This window comes from Eulemur rufifrons, chromosome 2, assembly GCF_041146395.1.
Source record: "Eulemur rufifrons isolate Redbay chromosome 2, OSU_ERuf_1, whole genome shotgun sequence".
NCBI lineage: Eukaryota > Metazoa > Chordata > Mammalia > Primates > Lemuridae > Eulemur > Eulemur rufifrons.
In genome coordinates this window covers 57,217,712-57,243,362 of record NC_090984.1, presented here as the reverse complement: position 1 = coordinate 57,243,362, position 25,651 = coordinate 57,217,712, and the positions used below count along the sequence as shown (strand labels likewise).

Sequence of the window (25,651 nt, the reverse complement as noted above, 5' to 3'; positions counted from 1 at the left end):
CTGGGCGCCCCAAGCCAACTACTGCTCTGGTGCGCCCCCTTCTGGTTAGCTGAAAGTAGGTCAAAAAATGGACTACATTTCCCGGCATGCGTTGAGACAGACTTCCGCTTATGGGGGAAGGAAATTGATGAACACGTGAGGCGGTCAGGCAGACGGAGCTGCAGACTGAATTGGAACCTCTGGCTGAAGTGTGGTCATGTTTCTCCAGTATTACCTCAATGAGCAGGGAGAGCGGGTCTATACGCTGAAGGTGAGGAGAGGAAACAGGTTGTAAATGGCCATGGCGAGAAATGTAGATGGGAGGAGTGGTTGAGACCGTCCAGCGAGTTACCTAGCTGGATGCGGGGAACCAGCAAGTCTAGAACCGTGGCGGGGTAGAACCAGGAGTGCATGACTCTATCTGACCGTTGTGTCTACTGTCTTTATGTTTGCCCTTTTTCGCGCTGTCGCCTCCTCATCTCACCATTCCTGTACTGAGATGATATTCTCTCTTTCTCGAGCAGAAGTTTGACCCTATGGGACAACAGACCTGCTCAGCCCACCCGGCTCGGTTCTCCCCAGACGACAAATACTCGCGACACCGAATCACTATCAAGAAACGCTTCAAGGTGCTCATGACCCAGCAACCGCGCCCTGTCCTCTGAGGGTCCCTTAAATTTCATGTTTCTTGTGCCGCCTGCTCCCCCTCGGAGACTCCGTAACCAAACTCTTCAATCTGTGAGCCAGGAAGTCATTTTACCAGCCATGCTCTTTGGAATCCAGTCTCATCATGGCTTTTGATCATGCTTGTGTGAGGCATCCCCCAGAAAGGGAACAAGTTTGATTCTTTCTTTTTTTTTTTTCACATTTTAAATTACTGCCAGGTTATTAAAGACAAAATAATTTGAAAGAGCTCTCATTTTGTGTGTTGTTGAAGGAAAGGACTGGTAATTTTTTTTTTTTTTTTTAAAGCGAGGGAGATGGAGGGGGGAGTACCCCAGGGAGTTGGAACAAGACCACTGAAAGAAAAACTTAAGTTCTTGCTGTAGCTGGAGTAGTGATGTGCTGTTAGTGATAGGAGGGCGTTGGGGAAGGGGAAGAAAGGTTAAGAAAGACTTTTACAACTATCAGCAGTCACTGAAACATACCCCTGTTGTTACTTAAGTAATTTCTTGCCCCTTGAATTAACATTTGATTCATAATGAAAGAGTTGTCTGAAAAAGTAATGGGTAGTGATGTTGTAGAGGGGAGGCAGTGAATTGGAAGTCAGGAGACGAGTTTTCTTTCCTCTTTGTATAACTTTGAGAAAGTTACTTATCCTGTTTAGTCCCTTTTTTCTTCTAATTTCTAAGTTCTCTTCCAATTCTAAAATTGATAAGTTTAGTGGTGGATCTTAATGTATCTACAATGTTTGTCCAACTTTTCTGAATAGGAATGCCTTTATACATATTTACTGCCCCTCTAGAAATATTCCTAGACTTTTAGTTCTCTCCATCAAAGAATTGTCTTGTTACGTACTCCTGAGTTTATATTCACTTTGGCAACTAGCCATGTGGAACTCTACACAGATACACAGATCTTAATTTAGGAGATGAAATATGAGAGAATCAAGCAGGGTTTTTTGTTGTTTTTCGAAGCTACTGTCGGGGCCTTAATTTTTTCAAAACTAGAAATTTCGTGGGACTTGAGCTTCTACCATGGCACAGTCATAAATGATTTTTAATACAATTACATTGTATTATAGGGAGGGTGAAGTAAAAATTGTGTACAAGCATTCAGGGAGTGCTAACTTCTTCCTTTCCTTGTCGAGTTAATCAACTCATTATTTCCTAATTTCCTCTTTCATGGCTGCTGACTTTGGATTTGAGTATGTTTGCCCAGTGCTGCTGATTTTAAAATTGCTTTATAGAGACTGTATTCTAATTCTGCAATCTTTATTTTCTATTGTATCAAAATTCTAGACTCTAGAAGCAGATGTAACTTAAATCAGTACAAATGTGATTTATGAAGACTGGTCTTGGAAAGTAGTACAAATGTGATTTATGAAGACTGGTCTTGGAAAGTGATATATTTTTCTTACATCCTGCTGTTTGACCATTCCAGCAGAAAAGTTCATGATAGTGGTTGACGACTGAGAAAAAAAATCCCTCAACTTGGGTCATAGTTAACAGAAGACAGATGGTTTTCAAATAAATTATTTAAACTTATAGGAATGGTGAAATGAAGTATGCTTCCTATCTAGCAATTCTGTTTCTTATCTTGTTCACTTACAGGGTTCTTAGCATTGGATCTGAAGGATATTAAAGAATTATCTTACCCAAATAAAGGGATAATGATTGGAGAAGTGTTTCTTAAGCATCAAAGTAAACGAATTCTGCTGCCAGTATTTTTTTTTAACCTTGACTGTAAGTCTGTCTTTATCTTACAAAAAAAGAAAAGAAAAGGATTAGCATTGTTCCCTGCTACCAGCTGCATAGACTGAAAAGACTTTAACCTGGAAATACTCCTAATGAATATAGAGGAGAAAAGGCAAATTGGCATAAGTATACCAAGGACTTTTCCTTAAGAGATCCCCTGGGTATTAAGGTCTGTGACATAATGTTTATAGAGCGTGATTAGTGCTTGGAGATGAGAAGACTTAGGAGGTATAGTGTATTGGAATTATGTAGCATATATAAGGAAATGCAAATACACATGGTAGGAAACAAAAATTGGGTATCACACGAATCCAGCATTTCTTTATAAAAGAAAGTCTGTGAGGTTCGGATGAACAGCAGGCCTATCTGAGGAAAAAATTGATCCCTCAGGGAGATGGATTTCTTGCTTCCTAAAGTAAGAAAGCTGTGGACTTCATCAAGAATCACAGGCTTCATAAAGAAGCTTGAGGAGGTTAACTTTTTTTTTTTGGTCCTAGACTCTGAAAACGTTCATATTTTAAATGGGTATTTCTCATTTTGTTACCAGGATCTTTTTATTTGTGTTTGGACTTTGTGTGTCATTTAATAAAAGAGAATTTCCTGGCTCAGGTCTTAAATACAGTTTGATTGCTAAGGATGCTGCTTAAACGTTTGCACTTGTCAGGAGCAAATACCCAGGCAAAGCCAGGGGCTAGTTTCTGGGCCCATATTGTGAACACCTGTTTATGCATTAAATAAACACAGATATTCTAGGGACAGTAGATGTAGTAGGGAAACACTGGGAATGGATCCAGAAAATATTTCAATGTCTTCTCCAGGTATAAAATTAAAACTGTGTTCTCTAATGGAACTTTCATTCTGACTAGAAAGTGGACATAGCATCTTTTAAAAGAACAGGAACAGGAGAAAAAGAAACGTAACCAGAAAGTGTGTATAATTTGCGGATACAATGCTTTAGAATAGACCTCTACATAAAAATTACAGTGCGGTCATACCTAAGTATGTGGTGTTGGGACGTCTGTGAGTTTAAAGAAATTATGAATGATATTTTCAGAAACCCTTATTAGAGACATAGTTGTTAGGGTTATGAGGGTAAAGGGGATGGCCCACTTCCTAAGAGGCCTCCAGAGTGAGCTTGCAACACAGCGTGGCCAACCGGGAGAAGGATTTTTCACCGCTTCACTTGGGTCGGGCCCTGCGCCGGACTGCAGTTCCCGTCGTGCCCCTGGCCGCTCAATTCTGCTCCGCCCCTCGCCCGCTGTTGCTCCCGGCGAGCGCAGGCGCACTGCGCTCTGTCACCGCGCGCTGCAGAGGTTGGGCGGGGCTCTGGGGCGCCCGCGGGACGGTGCGGCCCTCCCACTGCTCCCTCACGCTTCTCTTCGGAAGGTTAACCTCGAATGAGGCACGAGCGGGGAGGGAAAGGAGGGGCTGCGGCGGCGCGGGCACAGCCCGCCGGGCCCGGGGCGGGGGGCGGCGAGGTCACGTAACGGCTGCTCTGGTGTCTGGCCGGGCAGGGGGCGCCCGCCCCGGCAGCCCGAGCCCTCCTGCGCGCGCCGCTGCTCGGAAACAGTTACCGGCTAGTAAACAACAGCTGCGCGCGCACCGCATCAGCTGGCGCCTGGATCCCGCACCTGCGACCTCCTCCTTCCCTCATCCTCGCTGCTCCTCCTGACCAGCCAGAGCCAGCCTGCGTGGCCGTCTCCTCTTCTGCTGAGATCCGAAGGAAGAACGGCGAGGGGCTGACCTGCGCCGAGGCCGGGGTAGGGGAGAAAGCGTCTCCCGGCAAAGGGTGGCCCGTCCTGTCACACGCAGGAGAAACCTAGCGAGCCGACCAGGGGCTCAGTGGACTAGCAACGACCTGCCACGACCCTGACCTGCAGTTTGAGGTGTCTTGATCTGCTAGCCTCCTTCTCCCAGATCCCAGGGACCTTTCTGCCAGGAGAAGAGCAGGCGGCCACCCCCGCAGACCTCTCGGAGGCAGGAATCCGCTCTGCCCCTGCATCCTTTTCTGCTCACCCTTCTCTTCTCATTCCCCTCTGTCTAGTAGTGTGGGTTATCTTTCCCGTTATGCATGCGCACCTTTCCCACCAGACCCAAGTGGATTATCGACCTCAAAAACATCGGGTGGCTCTACATACACCTCCTCCCAGCCAGACCTGTGAGGTATTCACCTGATACACAACAGGTGGCCGGGTTTACACCTTTTCGCAATCTGATCCACGCTATATTCACCTGATAAGGGTGGGCTGCACGCACTTTGCTCAACTAGAACCGTGGGACGCTCACCAGATAAAGGACTGACTACCTCAGCAGGAACCTGGGGGTTGAGGGAGGGAGGCTTTACCAGCTGTTCTGACACCATGGCACTGAGCCCTCAACCCTGGACCAGGGGAGATAGCTAGGTAGCTCTCCGTTCTGAAGGAAAGAAGTTACACATGATTGGCATCGTTTTGTCTTGTTTTCCTCCCCCCTTAAAAAATATTTGTCAGCTATTGCTGGTGCACTTTAAGGATAGCCGGCTTGAATTCTGAGAAGAATTCTTATTTAGGGCTTTTTGTGTGGTGTGAATCAAGGTAATTGAGGTTTTTTTTTTTAAGTTATTTTTTATTTTTACAATCAAAAGTAGCTAGCGTAGGAGGAAGATTTTGCGAGGTTTCCCATTTTTTCTTTGTCCTTAAAAAGAAAAATGCATCCTCCAGAAACCACCACCAAGATGGCTTCAGTTCGATTCATGGTGACACCAACAAAGATCGATGACATTCCAGGTTTGTCAGACACCAGCCCGGACCTCAGCTCTCGATCTAGTTCTCGAGTAAGATTTAGCTCTCGGGAAAGTGTGCCTGAAACAAGCCGTAGTGAGCCCATGAGTGAAATGTCTGGGGCCACCACTTCACTGGCTACTGTTGCACTGGATCCACCCAGTGACCGGACTTCTAACCCCCAGGATGTTACCGAGGGTAAGTAGACACACAGACAACAGGATACTTTCATTACTGGCCTACTTAACCAGGATGACCATCTACTGGGAGATGGTTTTCCCATTTTGCAGTAATCATTAGGAACCACGGCACCTCTGCTTAGGAACCCTTTGGAATAATGGTTAGCATAGTTGGTGTTTGCAGTAGTCATTTGGTATGTGGGAAAGTGTATGTTGACTTCCTCATTTTTGCCTTCTTAGAATTGCTGTTTGTTTGTGTTTTTTTTTTTAATTTCAGAATATTACTGGGCTGCAAACGTTTTGATTACATGAATTACTTTTGTACAGTTTGAGTCAAAGTTATAAAGGTGTCCATCACCCAGATAGTATGCATTGTACCTGTTAGGTGTGAATTTATCCATCGCTTCCTCCCTTCTCCCACCTGCTTGATTTCCATTGAATTTTACTACCACATGTACACATGAGTGTTGATCATTTAGTTCCGATTTAATAGTGAGCCTTCTTAGAATTGAAATAAATCTTTTGGTTAAGGGCGAATATCAAAGGATGTAATCGTTTTTCAGCACAGAGAATCCTAAATTTCAAAATTTAGTGGGTTGGTTATGTGTTCTCTAACTGGCTTTGGCTATTTCAGTCTTCTTTTAAGACCAGTTACAAGGAGTAGTCACTGACTGTATCTTAGTAGCTTTCCACCAAGGACTTCAGATATGTGTTGCAGAATTCTTTGAAATTTATATTTTTATAGAGACAGTGAGCTCAAGTAGCAAAGCTCACTCAGAATGATGATGGGCAGGTCTAATGTGCCATTCTGTCAAATGGAGGAGTTCTAAGGAGACTTTTAGGGCCTAATTCCCACATCGTTTGTTCACTCTGAGCTTTAGATGCAACGTCTTGAGTATTGAGTCTTTGTAGTCAGCATGTAGCACACAAGCCACTCCTGGCCCATATTCACCACTGCAGCAGATCTTTAGCTTCCTAAACCAGTTTGTGTCAGCTGGCTTGGAAGAGAGAGAGCAGAGAGAAAATGGGGAGGTCATAACATTTTTTGTACTCTGAAATAAAAAAGTTTGAAAATTTCTGTACTGCTTTACATATTTAGTTTATGCTATGTTCTAACTAATCTTTTAGTAATAAAAATTTCACTTAAGAATCTTAAAGACTGTTAAAATGATATTCCACCTAAGTTTGAAAACCATAGCCTCAGTCACTGACTTGTGAAAGTGAGACTTGCTTATCATTTTCCGGTGTCAGGAAATATTGTTCCTCCTAACCTAAAGCGTTCAGGAAACCAGAATGATTTTAGTTCCTTAATTCAGTTTGTGTTTTTAATATCTAGAAACAAGGTTGATTTAGTAAAGTTTATAGTCTTTGAATTCACTCGACTAACCATTTCTTCTTTTATGTAGGTATTACAGATTGGTTCCCACACTTAAGTGTTTTCAATTTCTTGACAAATTTTACACTGTTACGTAAACTGTGTTAAAATTATAGTATGAAATCAAAAATAACTTATAATTTCCTCTTCCCCCAAATTCTAAATTGTAGTTTTAGTTTCTATCCATTATACTGTATTTAGTTTGTAAAAATATCAGGAAAAGATTATACCTGTTAATTTTTTTTATGTTTTAATTGTCATTGGGTTAAGTTATAGTTAAGTGTTGTTAGACTTGTGACTTACTTGTTATAGAATTGTATTTTTACTCTTTTAGAAAGTGGACTTATTTCAGTAATGTATTAGACTTGCAGAACAGTATCCTTGTCCAGGCTGCTGTTCTTATTTTACCTTTGAGCATTCTTTACAGTCTATAGTGGTATAGTTTTACACTATAGGGGTAAAACTGGGGACATGTCTAGGTAAAATCTATGTTGTTTATGTGGGTACAGAAGTTAAAGCTTGGCTTTCTTATAACACATTCCTTACTTAATGTTTAAATACTCTCTGGTACCCAGATGAAAGGGAAATTAATAGCACTGCCATTAAAGAGCACTTTACCCTATTCTTGTGGAACTAGCTTCCTGCTTTCCTAGTGACCCACTTTTTCCCTTATTCTTTCTATATTTTTAAAAATTCTTATAATAACTGTCATCACGTGATATATTTTCCCCACCATTAGAGGGAATTGGTTAGAAACATACTACCTTTGGCTTCATAGTATGTGGATGCCCTTGTTAAAGTTAGATGTAGATTTTCAAAAGATACAGTTGTTAAGAAAGTCAAGAACCTAATGTTAATGTACATTTCTCTTTAGACTGGCTTTATTATAGGAAAACAACCACTTCCTCTTCTACAGTTGACTCTATCCTTAAATTCGTAGTATATTTCAAAATTATGTTTGGTATTTTAATATTTACAACTCTTAATTTTTTTTGCCCTTTCTACATCTTTCTTTGGTTGTGATTTTATATGATTATGTGATTTGAGTATGATTCTCCTTTCCCCACAGTTCTTCCAACATTTCTTCCTGGAGAGAAACTTCCCACCTGAAGTTTCTTTTCTTGTCATTTGGCTTTTACTCATATTATATCACACAAACAAGGGGTGACACATGAAGTTTTAAATACTTGTTTCTATCTGTGTTTTAATTTTTTCTACTGTTGGCTTTCTGAGTAGATAATTATCTTCCTGCTATCAAAGGAATTTTTCTTTCATTTTGGCAAGGCTCTGTTTGAATTTATAGGACTATCCAGTTGGTTAAAATCAAGAATCTTAGCACTGTATTTATTAGGTTATGCTTGAAGAATGCCTTAAAAAATACACAAGCAACTGTGTAGAGTGGATACCTCTGGAAAGTGAGTTATGAAAATAGCATGGAGAGTGGGAATTTTCCTGAAAATTCAGAAGGGCATGTACAATTTTTTATATTTAGAATGTATCACTTTTATAATAGCTTTGTGATTTTTTTTTAAGAGGCAAAGCATATTAGAGCTGATGATCTCTAGAATCTAATTCTGATCAAACCTCCTTTTAATAAATGAGGAAACTGAGGCTTATAGAGATGATTATTTATAGATCACATAGTTAGTGGCAAAGCCAAGATGGAAGGAAGCTCAGGCCTCTCCTGACTTCTATACAGTGCTCTTTCTTACATCATTTTGCCTCTGCCATGATGAATATTTTCTATATTTGCTTAGTAACCATTTAGTTAATTCAAATTATTTTTAAAATGATAATACCAAAAAGAGGAAGGAACATATTTTTATATGTCTCATGTGGACCCTAATACACATCAACCTTTTATAATTAAACAAATACTCCCTGAGACTCTGATATGTATGAGGCACTCTAGTATGAATTGTAGGAAAAAATAGGTAACCTATAGTTTCTGCCTTTGAGAGCTTATGGTATAGTGGTAAAAATGACCAGAAAGCTTTATCCATTCCTTCACCAGACATTATTATGAGCACTTATTAAAGGTCAGGCCCTGTGCTGAGAATCCATTATCTGTTCTAAAGAAAGTAATGGTCTAATAGAGAAAGCAACAAAATTTTATATAAATGTAATGCTGTATGATAAGGGCAACTATAGAAATATGCAAAAATATAGCAAAGGAAAATGATGAACTGAAGCACTGGAAGACTTGATGAGGTAAAATATGGTGAAAGATGTAGGATTAAAGACTGGTCAGACGGTTGGTTGAATGGTTTCAGAGATGGTACATTTCCTGTATGATGTGGTCTAGTGTGTGTGTGTAGCCTTGGGTGTGGGCTTCTGAAGTGGAGTAGAAGTAAAAGCCAGTTGAGTTAAGGAGGTCTGTACCAACTTTGAGGAGGCATATCAGTCAAATGCAATGGGTGAACTTGATTTGGATCCTAATAAGAACAAAGTAACTATAAAAGACTTTTGAGATAATTTGGAGAGATTTGAACATGTATGGTATTATATAATAGTAAGGAATTGTTGATTTGCTTAGATATATTTATGACATTGTGGTAATGTAAAGAAAGCTCTTATCGGCCGGGAACGGTGGCTCACGCCTGTAATCCTAGCACTCTGGGAGGCCGAGGCGGGTGGATCGCTCAAGGTCAGGAGTTCGAGACCAGCCTGAGCAAGAGCGAGACCCCGTCTCTACTAAAAATAGAAAGAAATTATACGGACAACTAAAAATATATATATAGAAAAATTAGCCGGGCATGGTGGCGCATGCCTGTAGTCCCAGCTACTCGGGAGGCTGAGGCAGGAGGATCGCTTGAGCCCAGGAGTTTGAGGTTGCTGTGAGCTAGGCTGACGCCACGGCACTCACTCTAGCCTGGGCAACAAAGTGAGACTCTGTCTCAAAAAAAAAAAAAAAAAAAAAAAAAGAAAGCTCTTATCTGTAAAGATACATATTGGGTCAGGTATGGTGGCTCATGCCTGTAATCCCAGCACTTTGTGAGGCCAAGCGAGGTGGGAGGATCGCTTGAACCCAGGAGTTTGAGACCAGTCTGGGTACACAGTGAGACCTCATCTCTGCAAAAAAAAAAATTTTTTTTAAAATTAGCCAGGCAGGATGGCCCCTGCGTATAGTCCTTGCTACTCGGGAGGCTGAGCCAGGAGGATCGCTTGAGCCCAGGAATTCTAGGCTTTGCTGAACTATGATCTTGCCACTGTACTTCAGCCTAGGCCACGGTGCTACGCTGTCTCAAATAAGTAAGTATCAGTGATTAGTATAGTGATTGCCTCAACTTCTTGTCTTTGATCATCTCTTCTTATGTCCTCACTAAGTCTTTCCAATATGACCCCAAATTCTTTTCCTCTGAGTGGCATGTTTTTTATTCCAGATTCTTATAAATTTTGATATTACCTGTACTGGAATGTAAAGAAACAAAAAAAAGAAAGCACTCTTTGAAACCTGGGAGCCTTATGAAAGTCATGCTTTCACATCTTAAGGCTGCTAGAATAAGGGAAATGTTCTAATAGTGATAGTTAAGGCAACTTATAATGACTTATGAGGACAGTATTATGCTGTAAGCTTTTGGATCATGGCTATTTCTTCTTTTGTCCCTTGTGTCTAATAGATACTTCTGGACTACCAAGAACTTAGTGCAAATTCTAAAAAGGCACCCCTTTGTGCCCTGAGCCATTATGGTTCCAAGTTCATGACTTCACTGGAGAAGGGCAAGCTGGATTTCAGCTCCCCTCTCCTTGCCCTACTGCACCTGGTGGGTTTGTTGATACAGAATAATGCAAATTATATGAAGTTTTTGGTGATCTTTGATTCTTAGCAGTAGGTATGAACGTTTTGATAGCTATATGGTAGGAATTATGAAAGCATTTTATTTTGTGAATGTTAAAACAATGTATTATTTTAATGAAGTTTTGCAAATTTTACAAGTGAATGGAAAAACAAGAAGATACACTCTATTAAAACCCTGCAATTAGTGCTTTGGTGTGTTTTGTAGAATCTCAGCAGTTACATTTGAAGGTATGAGCACAAAATTGCAGAATATACAACAAATAACACACACACAGCACCTTGCCTTAACTGCAAAAGTGCAATAGATGCTTAACAGGAAATATTATTACCATATTTGCTCAGTTCTAAGGTATGTAGAACTTTTGCCTGTTTTAACATTTCTGATATTCAGGTGCATTTTACTTTTGAAGAATTTTTAAGTTACTGTTAAATCATTGGTGAAACTTATAGTTAACAAAATTTCAGGATCAATTCAATAATGTAAGTAAATCAATCTGAAGGCTATGTAAAACCTGAAATTTTGAGTTATCTTTGGATGTCTTTTTTTTTTTTTTTTTTTGAGACAGAGTCTCCCTCTGTTGCCCAGGCTAGAGTGAGTGCCGTGGCGTCAGCCTAGCTCACAGCAACCTCAAACTCCTGAGCTCAAGCGATCCTCCCGTCTCAGCCTCCCAAGTAGCTGGGACTACAGGCATGCACCACCATGCCCGGCTAATTTTTTCTATATATATTTTTAGCTGTCCATATAATTTCTTTCTATTTTTAGTAGAGATGGGGTCTCGCTCTTGCTCAGGCTGGTCTCGAACTCCTGAGCTCAAATGATCTGCCCACCTCGGCCTCCCAGAGTGCTAGGATTACAGGCGTGAGCCACCGCGCCCGGCCTCTTTGGATGTCTTAACTGAGAAAAATGTAATGGCTGTAGTTTTTTCTTCTTAAAATTGCAGAGTTTTTGCTTGTTTGTTTGTTTTTTAGAGACAGATTCTCACTGTGTCACCCAGGCTTGAAAGTACTGTAGTAGGCTATAGCTCACTGCAGCCTTGAACTCCTGGGCTCATGCCATTCTCCCACCTCAGCCTCCCAAGTAGGTAGGACTACAGGTGCACACCACCATGCCTGGCTAATTTTTTATTTTGTGTAGAGATGGGCTCTTGCTATATTGCCCAGGTAGGTCTCAAACTCCTGGCCTCAAGCGATCCTCCCACCTTGGCCTCCCAAAGTACTAGGATTACAGGCTTGAGCTACCTCACCCAGCCAAAATTGCAGTTTTTGTAGTTGAAAAGTACATAAATAAAAAACAAAAGTCATATTATTAGGAAATGACAAGCATATTTAGGTCTTAATCCTAATTTTAGTCTTTTTTTTTTTTTTTTTTTTTAATTTCCTGTTGTTTTAGCTCAGAGCTGGGTTTTAGTCTCCAGTTTCCTAGCTAAATTAACCAGTGGCAGGTTTTGGTTTGCCTTTTTTATTACTGTACTGCTAATCCTTGTTACATTTCCAGTGGCTTTGAGAAATCCATGCAAAAAATTCAATTGATAGCATTCATCTGTTTACAGTCATAACCATTTAGTAAATAATTTTAATTTTTGGCAAAGTGGTACCTGAATTTCCCCCATTTTACCAGATGGGTCTGTTTTTACTTTGAGGTAAAGCTATTTATTTTTCTTATTGCTAGTTCAAAAAAAAAAAAAAGAACACTAATAAGTTAAAAACTCTTTTTAAAATTTTTTATTTTTAATTATTATGGGTACATGATAGTTGTATATATTTATAGGGTATGTGTGAAGTTAAAAACTCTTTTGTATACATGTATATTTTCACTTTGAGGAGCTATGAGAAATTGAATCCAACCGAAATTTACCTTTATTCTATTTTGAGAACATTTGCATTTATCCTATTTAAACTTTTTTTTTTTTTTTTACATCCAGAAATAATACTTATTTTCACAACTGGGTAATTTACATCCTAAAATGCATGCAAAAGATTATGCTCTGTTGATTTATTTTTTTTCTATTTTAGCAGTGTGCTGCATTTCAAATAAAATTTTAAGAATTGACAAAAAATAGAAAAACATTCTTCCCGGACTATTAGATAAGGATCTTTCCTCTCCTTAAAAGTTATCCATTTTGATATTTTTTCATTTAAAAAGTCATTTTCTTCTGTGCTAAGATGAAATTTTTCATATGTGGGAGAAAACTGAGGCTGATAAGGTTAAGTAACCTGATCAAGGTCATACCAGTAATAAACTGAAGAATAGTGATTTGAACCCAGGCATATGTTATCGTAAAACCAGTATTTTTGTCATTACACTGCACTTTCTCTGATATACTAATAGATGTTAGCCCTATTGAAACATTTATTAAGCTGCAATTATATAGCAGATTAGAGAAAGCATAAAAGAAATGCAGTTTTTATGTTCTGTGGACATTGTTGCAATTATTTTGGCTGGCACTGGGAGCATGAGAGGACATTGTTTAAAAAAAGGTAATCAAATGACATGATCGCTCAATAACTTAGATTCCGTGTTTCTGAAAGAAAATCTGGCATAATGATGTGTATTTCATTGTCTTTTACGCAAATTATGTGGAAATGCCAGGGCAGCATAATAGCGTTGAGTTACATCAACAGTTATTGATTTAGTTACATTCGTCCATCTGTCCTAAAGTTAATGAAGATGCATATTTTGACCCAAGTCTCAATAGATCTATTTTAAAATGGAGTTTTCTTTCAGAGGAGGAAAAATAAACAGTGACTTATAAAAACACTTGTTCTCTGAGGTGAACATTAAATTAACAGGGAAATTTTGTTTTGGATTGTGTTTTCATTTTCCCTTCCTTACATTTTTAGAAATATAGTTTTGACAATATGTTGCTTAATGTTAGGGGTTTTTTATATACACTTTTTACGTTGACTAGAAGCCCATTTTTAATCTAGTAAGTATTTCATAATAGAATAATGAAATGGCATACATCAGAAATGAAACCCTGGGTGAGTTACCGAATGGTCCATGCTCCTAGCTGCCAGTGCTGCCTCTTTGTTTGGTGACTCTTGGGCCCTATCCTACCTAGGCTGTAATGACATTAGACTAATGAAAGAGATGGCAGCCTTATATAAAGAGTTGTGATATGGTGAAAGAGGTAAGAGTGGAAGCCGAGGACTCTGAGTATTAAAGAGGCATTTGATAATACCTCCTTAAGTAACAATATTTGAGTCAGCAGCCAAAATGGCTGAAGTAGCTATCAAATTATCTAGCCATCAACTATTCAACTGCATCCTCTCTGCTAGTGAAGATTCACAGCTTTAGGTCCCCAAAAAAGTAGCTGGTCAAGGTGATGGATTGTTGTGTTCTTAAGGTTCTTTCTTTGCTTACAGAGAATTGTACTTACGGTCCTAGTTTTATATTGCCTCTGATTCTGCAGTTAATTGGCTAACAAAACTGTGAGGTCCTTGTGGGCAGGAACAGTTTCTTGGTCTCCATTTCATTCCTATTTTCTGACACATAGTGGGCACTCAAATATTATTGAGTAAATGAATGATTTTTTTCAGCCATGGTAAAGTGTGAGATTTTCCCGATGCTTTCCCTTGGAAAACTCTTTGTCCTTCTTATACTATAATATTATGAATCCATCAGGAAATAATGTCTTTTACATATTTATTATCTTTCAGTTTTTAGTCCCAAAGTTCATTATATATTCACGACTGATATTTCATAAAAATCCATTTTCATAGACAATTTCATGTAATTTTGAGATTCAATTTCATGTAAGTTTGAGATTTGGAAGTTTTAAGTAGTAAGTCCTTACCGTCCCATGATAGTTGGTCTTTACCAAAGTAATTGATTCATTAATTTAATTTTTAATATAATTGTATACATAGTAAGGCAAAATTTAGAATCTGTGATCATTTTGATATTTTTAACTAATATTTACTGTCTCAGTAGCAGAGGGATAAAGGGTTTGCTGAATATGATAAATAAATGTGTATATGTCTCTTCTATGTAAGAATGAGAGATTATCTTTCAGGCTCCAGCTATAGCAGTGACTCTAAATTTAATTAGTGAACTGCTCACTCTCTTCTTGTGAGATGTTTACAACATTCTCTAACACAGAACTGTTCAGAGTGTAGTATGCAAATAGTGCTAGCTATGAGTTGTTATTACTTGTCTGTGAGGAGATAAGTTCAGAAGTTGAGAGCTGGGTACAGGGGCACACGCCTGTAATCTTAGCAACTTGAGAGGCTAAAGCTAAGGATTGCCTGAGGCTAGGAATTCAGACCAGCCTGGGCAACATAGGCTCTATCTCTAAAAAAAAGAGAAAAAAAAGGAGAAATAAGCCAGGCATGGTGGCACACACCTGTAGTCCCAGCTACTCAGGAAACTGAGGCAGGAGGATTGATTGAGCCCAGGAGTTTGAGGCTGCAGTGAGCTATGATTGCGTCACTGCACGCCAGCCTGGGCTACCGAGTGAGACCACATCTCAAAAAAAAAAAAAAAAAAAGAAGAAGAAGAAATTGAGTTTTTAGAAACCTGCATAGCAGTTTGATAGAGCAACTTTATGTCTGTTGACTCTAATCACAAAAAATTGGGACTTACATTTGGCCTATCTTCAGTTCATTTTTCCAGTAATTCATTATTTTTTTATGAACTCATTAGCCCACAATGAATTGGAAATTTAAAGAAAAAGAGTCCTTTACCAGAGAAAATTTGCAAAGCACTGGTGTGAAACAATGGTTCATAGCTTTTTATATATTTGCCTAAACTTCTTAGTGATAACCACACTCAAGGGAGGTGTGGGGTGTGGGGTGATGTTTCCCTACCATAGCCTTCTGAAAGGTATCTGAATAGGTGTGGGGAATGATAAGAGTCCTTCATGCAAGTCTGATATTTTTCTTAAGAAACACTACTCTAACACATATGACCTCTTCCCTCTCTGCATATGTGAAGATAAGAAATTAAAAATTTTTGGAAGTTTTATACTTGAAGTTATATACTTCAGATACTTTATTTTATTTTGAGATAGGGTTTCACTCTGTTGCCCAGGCTAGAGTGCAGGGGTGTCATCATAGCTCATGGTAACCTCAAACTACTGAGCTCAAGCAATCCCCCTGCCTAAGCCTCCTGAGTAGCTGAGACTATAGTTGCGCTCCGCCATGCCCAGCTAATTTTTCTATTTTTTTTTGTAGAGACAAGGTCCTGCTCTTTCTTAGGTTGGTCTCGAACTCCCAGCCACAAGCAATCCTCCCACCTCGGCCTCCGAAAGTGTTAGGATTACAGATGTGAGACACTTCACCTGGCATGCTAACTTTTCTTTTTTTAGCAGACATAATATAGTCACAAATAAGGTGTTTTATTGAAACTAATTAGTAACATAAATATGATATTTGGCCTAATGTATAAAGAACTGTGGGAGTAACGATATTATAAATGCCTTTTAGCCCTGACCTGGCCTGTATATATTTTTGCTTTAAAATACCATAAATTTTTTAAAACTATAAAAATGTAGATATTTTATACCTGTATTATGACTCTCATTTCAAACAACATTCAAGACTCTAAAATCAAAGTACAAGTAAAGCATTTATGTACCTTCCTAAATTATATGTGAAACAGAATTTGACCCTTAAGTGATTTTCTTTATACTCAGATCCAAAGATCTTTAGGTTTCAGTGAACTTCAATTCATTGTATTTTTTCCAACATTTTATTAAGAAAATTTTTAAACATACGGAAAGTTTGAAAGAATTGTATAGTGAACAACTATATCCTTATCCCCTAGATGCTAAAATGAACATTCTGCAATATTTGTTTTGTCCCATATTTATTCCTCTAGTAATCGATCTATTTTTGAATCATTTCAGAGTTGCAGACATCAGTAAACTTCACCTCTAAACACTTCAGTATGCATATAATTAATGTGTTATATATAATTTATAATGCATAATGTTTTTGAGATTCATCCATGTTGAATGTTTATCCTATTGATGGATACCTAGGTTGTTTCATGTTTGGGCTCTTATGAATAAAGCTGGTATATACATATTTGTTTGAATTTTTTGTGAACTTATTCTTTTATTTCTCTTGGGTAAAAATACCTAGAAGAGAAATTGCTGGGTCATAGGTTAGATATATGTTTTAAATTTATAAAAAACTACCAGAACTCTTTCTAAAGTGATCTCTTTCTAAAGTGATCGTGACATTTTCTACTCCTACCAATATTTGCCTCTACATCTTTGCCAACAGTCTTTTAAATTGTTATTTTAATTTGCATTTCCCTAATGACCAATGATATTGAGCACCTTTTCAAGTGCTTTCAGCTATTTGTATATCTTCCTTTGTCAATTGTCTGTCTGTTTAAATCATTTGCCTGTTTTATAGTGAGTTAGTTGTTTGTTGTTTTATTGAGTTGTAGGGGATTTTTCTGTATTCTAGATACAAGTCCTTGGTCACGTATATGTTTTGTGAATATTTTCTTCCAGTCTCTGACTTGCCTATTCATTTTCATAATGGTGTCAGTTCATTGTATTTTTTTGAACATTTTATTTTGAAAATTTTCAAACATAAAGTTAAAAGACTTTTATAGTGAACCACCTGTACACCCACCACCCACATTTTATCATTAACATTTTATTATACTTGTTCTTTTATGTATCTTCCATCTATTCTGTTAAATGCATTTTATGGTAAATTGTAGACATCAGTTCACTTCTCCCAAATACTTCACTTCTCCCAAATACTTCAAAATGCATATTTTTAATTAGTATTCAGCATTTGTTTACAGCTTTTCTCCTTTTGAGGTAAACTTTTCATATAATGAAATGCACAAAATTTATGTGAAAATTGTCTAAGTTTTGACAAATGTATGTACCTGTGGAACCCTTTAGGATTCTATCGGGATGTAGAATATTAACATCACTCCAGGCAATTCTCATGCCCAGTCCCAGTTAATCTCCATCTCTATACCCCCAGAGGCAACCATTGTCCTGATTTTTTAATTTTATTTATTTATTTATTTATTTTTTTGGAGACAGAGTCTCACTCTGTTGCCTGGGCTAGAGTGCCATGGTGTCAGCCTGGCTCACAGCAACCTCAAACTCATGGGCTCAAACAATCCTCCTGCCTCAGTCTCCCAAGTAGCTGGGACTACAGGCATGAGCCACCATGCCCCACTAATTTTTTCTGTATATATTTTTAGTTGTCCATATAATTTCTATTTTCTTTTTTTTTTTTTTTAGTAGAGACAGGGTCTCGCTCTTGCTCAGGCTGGTCTCGAACTCCTGAGCACAAACGATCCACCCACTTTGGCCTCCCAGAGTGCTAGGATTACAGGCATGCACCACTGCGCCCAGCCCGTCCTGATTTTTTTGGCACCATAGATAAGTTTTGCCTGTTCTAAAACCTTGTAACAGTGGATTCACATATTATTTACTTTTTTGTTTAAAGCTTCTTTAACCTAGCATAATGTTTTTGAGATTCATCCATGTTGTTGAACATATCAGTAGTTCATTCTTTTTTATTGCTGAATAGTAATCCTTTGTATGACTGTATCACACTTTGTTTATTCATTCTCTTGTGGATGTACACCTGGGGTGTTTCCAGTTTGGGGATGTTATGAATAAACTGTGAACATTTTGGTACAAGTCCTTCTATAGGAATATATTTTCATTTTTAGTTTTAAATACGTAGGAGTGGAATTGCCAGATTATGGGGAAAATGCCAGAACCTTTTCCACAATGGTAGTACCAATTTACACCAACAGGGTATGAAAGTTCTTTTTGTTCCACATTCTCACCCAATTTGGTCTTATTGATTTTCACCATCTTGGTGAGTGTGTAGTGGTACCTCATTGTGAGAGTGTATTGTACTTTAAATAGCTATTTCTTATATCCCACCTTCTTTATCTAATCACTCCTGATGCACATCACTCACACAACTCAGCTTTACCCGTTTTCCCCCAGCTTTTTCTGTTAGGCATTCTTAACAACACAGGCCTTATATTACATCATCAACATGGAAATTGGAGAGTGAGTGAGTGCCTGAGTTAAAAAAAAAAAAAAAAAAAAAAAGGAAATTAATTAACACAGGGTTCAGTTTATTGAACCCCTTTGCTCAGTGCGGAGGTACAGACTCATACTCTAAAGTCATGAACTGAGAATTTGATATAAGCAGTTATAAAATATCCCAAAACTAAGTATGTTATTTTAAGTGTGTGCTAAAGGGATCTACACACCTCTTAATCAGAAGGATTTCCTTGGATTTTTCCTTTTTTTTTTTAACCCCTCTAAATTTTCTCCAGGATGGATTTTTTTTTCCTTTGAAACAAGACATCTAGCCTCTCTGTATAATACAAAATACTCTGAAGTCTTTCCTTTAAAAATATTTTGTTCTTTTAAATGAATTTATACTTTTGGGAAAGTTAATTTCTCTTCTTGGATGTCTTTGTATACACTATAATGTCTAAAACTATGTCTTGTATAAAATAATGTAGGTGTTCATTAAATAGTTGTTAAAGTTCCCACCTGACAGATAAGAAACAACTTTTACTGATTTGTATGACTTTTCTTCATATGATTTGAAATAAAGCAACAACAGAAGCTTACAAATATTATATCTTTCATTTTCTTTTTTTGTTGAGACAGAGTCTCACTTTGTTGCCCAGGCTAGAGTGAGTGCCGTGGCGTCAGCTTAGCTCACAGCAACCTCAAACTCCTGGGCTCAAGCGATCCTACTGCCTCAGCCTCCCGAGTAGCTGGGACTACAGGCATGCGCCACTATGCCCGGCTAATTTTTTCTATATAGATTTTTAGGTGTCCATATAATGTCTTTCTATTTTTAGTAGAGACGGGGTCTCGCTCAGGCTGGTCTCGAACTCCTGACCTTGAGCAATCCACCCGCCTCGGCCTCCCAGAGTGCTAGGATTACAGGCGTGAGCCACCGCGCCCGGCCTATATCTTTCATTTTCTAAGTGAACTATTCCCTAGTCTTGCTTGTGTGAAATATGGGGGCAGAGGTTGAGATCATGACATGCACGTAGGAATGGCAGTAACTTCAGCGAAGGAAGCATAAATGGGGAAGCACACAGTGGGCTGCAGTGCACTGGGAATTCTGCCCAGTCTCCAGCTAGTGGCAGCTCTGGGAAAGCAGCCTAAACAGTTCTAGGGGTTCTTCAGGTTAATAACAATAGCAAGGGTGGAGTGCTTAATCCTTTTAAGTGAATGATAAACACTGTGGAAGGCGTGTCCTCAAGCACCCCACTCCCTCGGGGCTGTAGGTCACGTGAGCTTAAAGTACTTCCCGGATTCCCAGGCTCTGTCTCCTGTATGTAGGTAGTGATCAGAGTCTGAAAGGAGGACAGCAAGGAAGAGGTAGGCAGGGAAAACAGTTTGGAAGGAAGTTTAAACACAGAAAGAGCAAAGTATTTCTAACTATAACAATGCCACACTTTACTGTGACTAAGGTAGAAGACCCAGAGGAGGGGGCAGCAGCTTCAGTCTCCCAAGAGCCCAGTTTAGCAGAAATAAAAGCTCGGATTCAGGATTCAAGTGAACCAGGTAAGTACTCGGGAGCTTTTAGAGCCTGTAAAGTTTTTCGTGAGAGAAATGGTAATTAAAATATCAAAATTTAAAATGCCTTCTTATGGATGAAGAAGAGTGTTGTGGTTGAGGTGTTTTTCAGTCAATTTTTTCATTCCTCTGTATATCTGATAACTTCTCATACTTTTTTCACACACTGATTTTTCCCCACAATGAGTTCTGTGTTCATTATCAGCAGGTGAAATTGAGTCGGTGGCAGTGTATGAAAAGAGTTTTCAAGCAAAAAGAAAGGCACAGTAAAAGTCAGTTTATGTGGAATTTAGAATTCACTTTTTTCTCACAGTTTAGATTGTATCTGGAAAAGACTCTAAACCTAGCTAGTGGATACATTTAAAGTTATCAGTTTATGTAAGGTTATATAAAGGAGCATGGTTCAGTAGTTTTGTACCATGGACTTTGTACTTGTGACTTCTCAAGTTATTCAGTATTTTTCCTCAGTTTACCAGCTAAACAGTAATTCAGTAGTGAATGGTCTAAGAATTCTTTAATGACAGCACAAAAGTACAATGGATGGTCATTATGGTGACTAGCATAGCATCAGGTTTAATAAAATTACTTTGATGAATGTGATTGTCCCTGTTATTTTCTTTAAATGATGACAGTTAACACTTGCTAGGGGAATTGTGGTTTTGAATTTTTAAACAGCAATTTAAATCTTAGTTAATATTATGGTATTAAATATAGTTGTAGTTTGAAGTTTTATTTTTTAAGTCTGTAAATTGTCAACAACTTCTCTAGCATGTGAATTAAGTCTAAGGGAATAAGCTCTCAAAATTCGTTTTAATCCTGTGATTCCATGATTCTAACTTTTCCCTATAGCATGGAACACATTGCAATTCCTTGCTGTAAACAGCTGTTTAAGAAAATAGCTTTTTCTTAAACCATTCAAGAATTTTTAAGAATATTTAACTTGTTTGAAGAGACTATAAAGACAAATGTTCCCTTTATTTATTTTTCTTTTAGTGAGAGAATTTATTAGGTGAAGATCATAAAGAAGGTTTTATGTAAACTCTGTGTCCTCAAGGTTCATTTTCCTAAATAGGGTGACTAGAAGTTGAAAGCAAGTTTAACCTACTTTGAACTTGAACCTGATTCTCTACAACTTCAGCTCATAGGAGTTAGATTCTCTCTCAGGCCGTTGTGTATTTGAAGCTGCACTTTCTTAAGTTGCTTATGTTTGCCGCCCTTAGATTTTAATCTCTTTAGGCTTTTGTCCTTGTTTTTGTCTTCCTTAATTTCACAAAATGCAAACAAATGACGTCCATCTGTACCTCATTCTCATTGTTTTTTAATTTCCTTTCTCTACCACCTCTACTCTCTTTTATTATTTCATCTTTACTAGTCCCATTAGAACAGTGTTAAAATCATTAGCAATCACCTGTAAAAGCCATAAACATTTTGATAGTACCCAGCTTTGTGATGAGTGACATTATTAGGCTTAATTTATTTTCTTCCATAGTAATTGCTTTCAACAAGGAAGATGTGACAGATATAAATCTAACTTGAATTTAATAAGGCATTTTATTTTGGCGTTTTCTAAAACAGCCCAGAAAGTATCCACTTGAATAAACTATTGCTTGACAAATGAATAACTGCTGGTAATATATTATCTAAATTGCACTTATCTTTATTATGTGTTAAATTAGAGGGAATGAAATAGGAGAATGTATATGAGAAAAATCTTTTTTTTTTTTTTTTTTTTTTTTGTAGAGGCCTGGTGCCAATATGGGAAAAATCTTAAAGTCATTTGTTTTCTTTTTAAACCTGGGAATAAAATATTCTTGAGGGTAGATGATTTGTTTTTGAGCAGTTGCTTGAAATGCACTAAGTTTTAGCCCCTGTTCTCCTGAGTTAAAAATTCCTAAATTGATTGTGGTTTAGTTGCAATCACTTCTAACACTGGCCAATTATGTAACCAGCAGCCTTTCTCATTGTTTTCCCTTCTATATTTGTGTGGAGAGAAAATACGTAGTGTCATATAAATTGAACATATTTAGAAAGCAGGTCATCCTTTAAAATGTGTTTCTAAAAGACGAGATTTATTTGGACTAGACGAGTAATTTGAGATAAAGTGGAAATATGAATATAGGGATAATATAAAGTAATTCAAAAATTAAACACAGGCATGCCTTAAAGATTTTGTAGGCTCAGTTCCAGACCACTGCATTAAAGCAAATATTGCAATAAAGTGAGTCACATGAATTTTTTCGTTTCCCAGTGCATGTAAAAGTTTTGTTTATACTATACTGTAGTCTATTAAGTGTGCAATAGCATTATGTCTTAAAAAAAAAAAAAACAATGTATGTATATACCTTAATTAAAAATACTTTATTTTTAAAATTTCTGCTTTTTTTTTTTTTTTTTTAGATGAGGTCTTGTATTGCCCAGACTGGCCCCAAATTCCTGGGTTCATGAGTAGCTGGGGCTACAGGCATGCCCAGCTCACATAACTCCTAAGGGCCCTACAAGTTTCGGAATGGTAAATGAGCATTGGCTTCAACTTCAAGTCACCAGCTGCATTAGCCCCCAATAAGATAGCCTGTCTACTCTCTAGCTACAAAAGTCCTAGATGCCATGTCATTCCATTAAAAGGCTGTGTCATCTACATTGAAAATCTGTTGTTTAGTGTGGTCACCTTCAACAATTATGTTACCTAGATCTTCTAGATCTGTCGTCGCCAACCCCTGCGCCACGGCCGGGTACCGGTCTGCAACCTGTTAGCAACCGGGCTTTGCATTGCCACCTGAGCTCCACACTGATCTCCCCACCCTCCAGTCCCCTCCTGGAAAAATTGTCTTCCATGAAACTTAGGAACTGGGCCTCATAGCAGGATGTGAGCAGTGGGCACTGCCTGAGCTCTGCTGGAAAAATTGTCTTCTGTGAAACTGGTCCCTGGTGCCAAAAAGGTTGGGGACCACTGTATCAGATAACTTGCAGCAGCGTCTACATTTGCACTTGCTGCTTCACTTTACATTTTATGTGAAGATGGCTTCTTTCCTTAAATCTCATGAACCAAACTCTGCTAACTTCAGACTTTTCCACAGCTTCCTCACCTCTCTCAGCCTTCACAGAATTGAAGAGAGGCCAGGGGCAGTGGCTCACACCTGTAATCCCAGCACTTTGGGAGGCTGAGATGGAAGGATCACTTGAGGCCAAGAGTTCGAGACCAGCCTACACAACATAGCAAGACCTTCTCTCTACAAAAAACATTAGCCAGGCATGGTGGTGTGTGTCGTAGTCTCAGCTACTCGGAAGCCTCAGGCAGGAAGATGGCTTGAGCCCAGGAGTGTGAGGTTACAGTGATCTGTGATAAGGCCATTGCACTTCAGCCTGGGCAACTGAGTGAGACCCTGGCTCAAAAAAAAAAAAAAAAAAGAATTGAAGAGAGTTAGGGCCTTGCTCTGGATTATGCTTTGGTTTAAGGGAATGTTGTGTCTGGTTTGATCTTCTTCTCAGACTACTAAAACTTTCTCCATATAGACAATAAGGTTATTTCTTTTTCTTACCATTTGTGTGTTCATCACTAGAATAGCACTTTTCATTTCCTTCAAGAACTTTTACTTTGCATTCACAACTTGGCTGTGTGATACAAGAGGCCTAGCTTTCAGCCTCCCTCACTAGGCTTAACCGTTCCTAGTTTTTGTCTTAAAGTGAGAAATGTGCAACTCTTCCTTTTACTTAAACACTTAGAGGCTATTGTAGGGTTATTAATTGGCCTAATTTCAATATTTCTATGTCTCACAGAATAGGGAAGTCTGAGGAGAGGGAGAGAGAGATGGGGGAACAGCTGGTTGGTGGAGCAGTCAAAAAAAAATACATTTATGGATTAAGTTCACTGTCTTATAGGGGCACAGTTCGTGGCACCCCAAAACAATAGTAACATCAAAGATCACTGATCACAGATCATCATAACAGATATAGTAATAATGAAAAAGTTAGAAATATTGCAAGAGTTACGAAAACATGACACAGACGTGAAGTGAGCACTTGCTGTCGGGAAAATAAGACCCATAGACTTGCTTGACATAAGGTTGCCACAAACCTTTAATTTGTTTAAAACACAGTATCTGCAAAGTACAATAAAGTGAGGTATGCCTGTTTAGCAGAACCCAGCTTAATTCTAGTTTTGAAGGAAAAAGCAGAAACTCAGACTTTCCTACCATCCTTTTTTTTTTTTTTTTTTTTTTGAGACAGAGTCTCCCTCTGTTGCCCGGGCTAGAGTGAGTGCCGTGGCGTCAGCCTAGCTCACAGCAACCTCAAACTTCTGGACTCAAGCGATCCTTTTGCCTCAGCCTCCCGAGTAGCTGGGACTACAGGCATGCGCCACCATGCCCAGCTAATTTTTCCTATATATTTTTAGTTGGCCTGCTAATTTCTTTCTATTTTTTTTAGTAGAGACTGGGTCTCGCTCTTGCTCAGGCTGGTCTCGAACTTCTGACCTTGAGTGATCCACCTTCCTCGGCCTCCCAGAGTGCTGGCATTACAGACGTGAGCCACCACGCCTGGCCCCTACCATCCTTCTTGACTGTTTTCTTCCTCCCCATTCCATTTTCTCAGCAGCCTGTCCACAGAAATAGCACTTACCACACACTGTATTGTAATCATCTGTTTACTTGTCTTTGTCCCCCAGCAGACTGATTATAAGCTCCTTGAGGACAGAGACCTTGTCAGATCATTTTTTTATTTCCAGGTCCTAAGGCAAATGTCTGGCACATAAAAAGTAATTCAGTGAATAGACATGCTGTCTGCCTTTTTTATTCACCAAACGCATGTTCAGTACAAATATCATGCCAGTTGTTGTACTTTTTTCCTAAGGCTACAAAGGTATGAGAAGTATTAGTTCCCCATTAGAGGCAGCAGAGTGGCTTTGGAGCCAGGGACCTGGCTTTAAATCCCAGTCCTACTAATTATCACTAATTAGTAGTAGTGATAATGAGTAATAATTATTACTCAAGTGACTTTCGCAAGCTATTTAACTTCTTTAAGCCTCACTTTCCTCATTGATAAAGGGAATAACAGTATCTCCTTTACAGGGTTGTTGTGAGGTGACATGGGATAATGTACCCTTAATACATGTGTGACACAGCACTCAAATAAGAACTAAGTTTTATTTATTACATTGTGATTAGTAGTTGAATAAGAAAAAGAAACAGATGATAATGGAGAGGAGGATAATAGTGCCTGAAGGGGACCCTGGATAGTTATCTCAGAGGAGAGAGCGCAATTCTTGGAGGGAGGTCTTGAGAAGGAGATTATAAGCAATAGGAACAATATAAAAGAATTAGAGAGGTATAGTGCTTATAAGAAACAAAAGTTTAGTGCAGTTAGCACATTGGTCTTGTGGTAGGGGAGATAAGAGATGAGGCAGAGAAGTAGATTGAGGCCATTTACTGAAGTGTTACCAATTTCATCCTCTCCCCACTGTGTGGGTGCTTATTGCCTTTTTAGAGATAAACTGAGGCCAGTGGTAAGTAACTTGCCTCAGGCCACATTGTGAGTAGCAGAGCCAGTGTTCAAACTTCTAAATTCCATGTGCTTCTCGCCACAACATGATGCCAAGTC

The 25,651-nt window shown here is 38.6% G+C and overlaps 2 protein-coding genes across 4 annotated transcripts in view; both read left to right on the top strand.

Moving 5' to 3' along the window:
* Positions 1–155: 155 nt before the first annotated feature.
* NOP10 (NOP10 ribonucleoprotein) lies at positions 156–886 on the top strand. Its single transcript, XM_069462163.1, has 2 exons — positions 156–250; positions 504–886. Exons 1-2 carry the CDS (start codon positions 197–199, stop codon positions 642–644), a joined length of 195 nt encoding a protein of 64 aa, XP_069318264.1. The 5' UTR covers positions 156–196; the 3' UTR covers positions 645–886.
* A 4,196-nt stretch (positions 887–5,082) lies between these two features.
* The window catches only part of SLC12A6 (solute carrier family 12 member 6), an 87,907-nt gene continuing 67,338 nt past the window's right edge, over positions 5,083–25,651 (top strand). For 2 of the 3 annotated variants that reach the window (XM_069484811.1, XM_069484801.1), the window contains exon 1: positions 5,083–5,353. In XM_069484811.1, coding sequence (XP_069340912.1) covers positions 5,083–5,353 — 271 coding nt within the window. Of the gene's footprint in view, positions 5,354–19,929; positions 20,048–25,651 lie in introns of those variants that run through there. The other variant, XM_069484822.1, reaches the window with a different exon arrangement.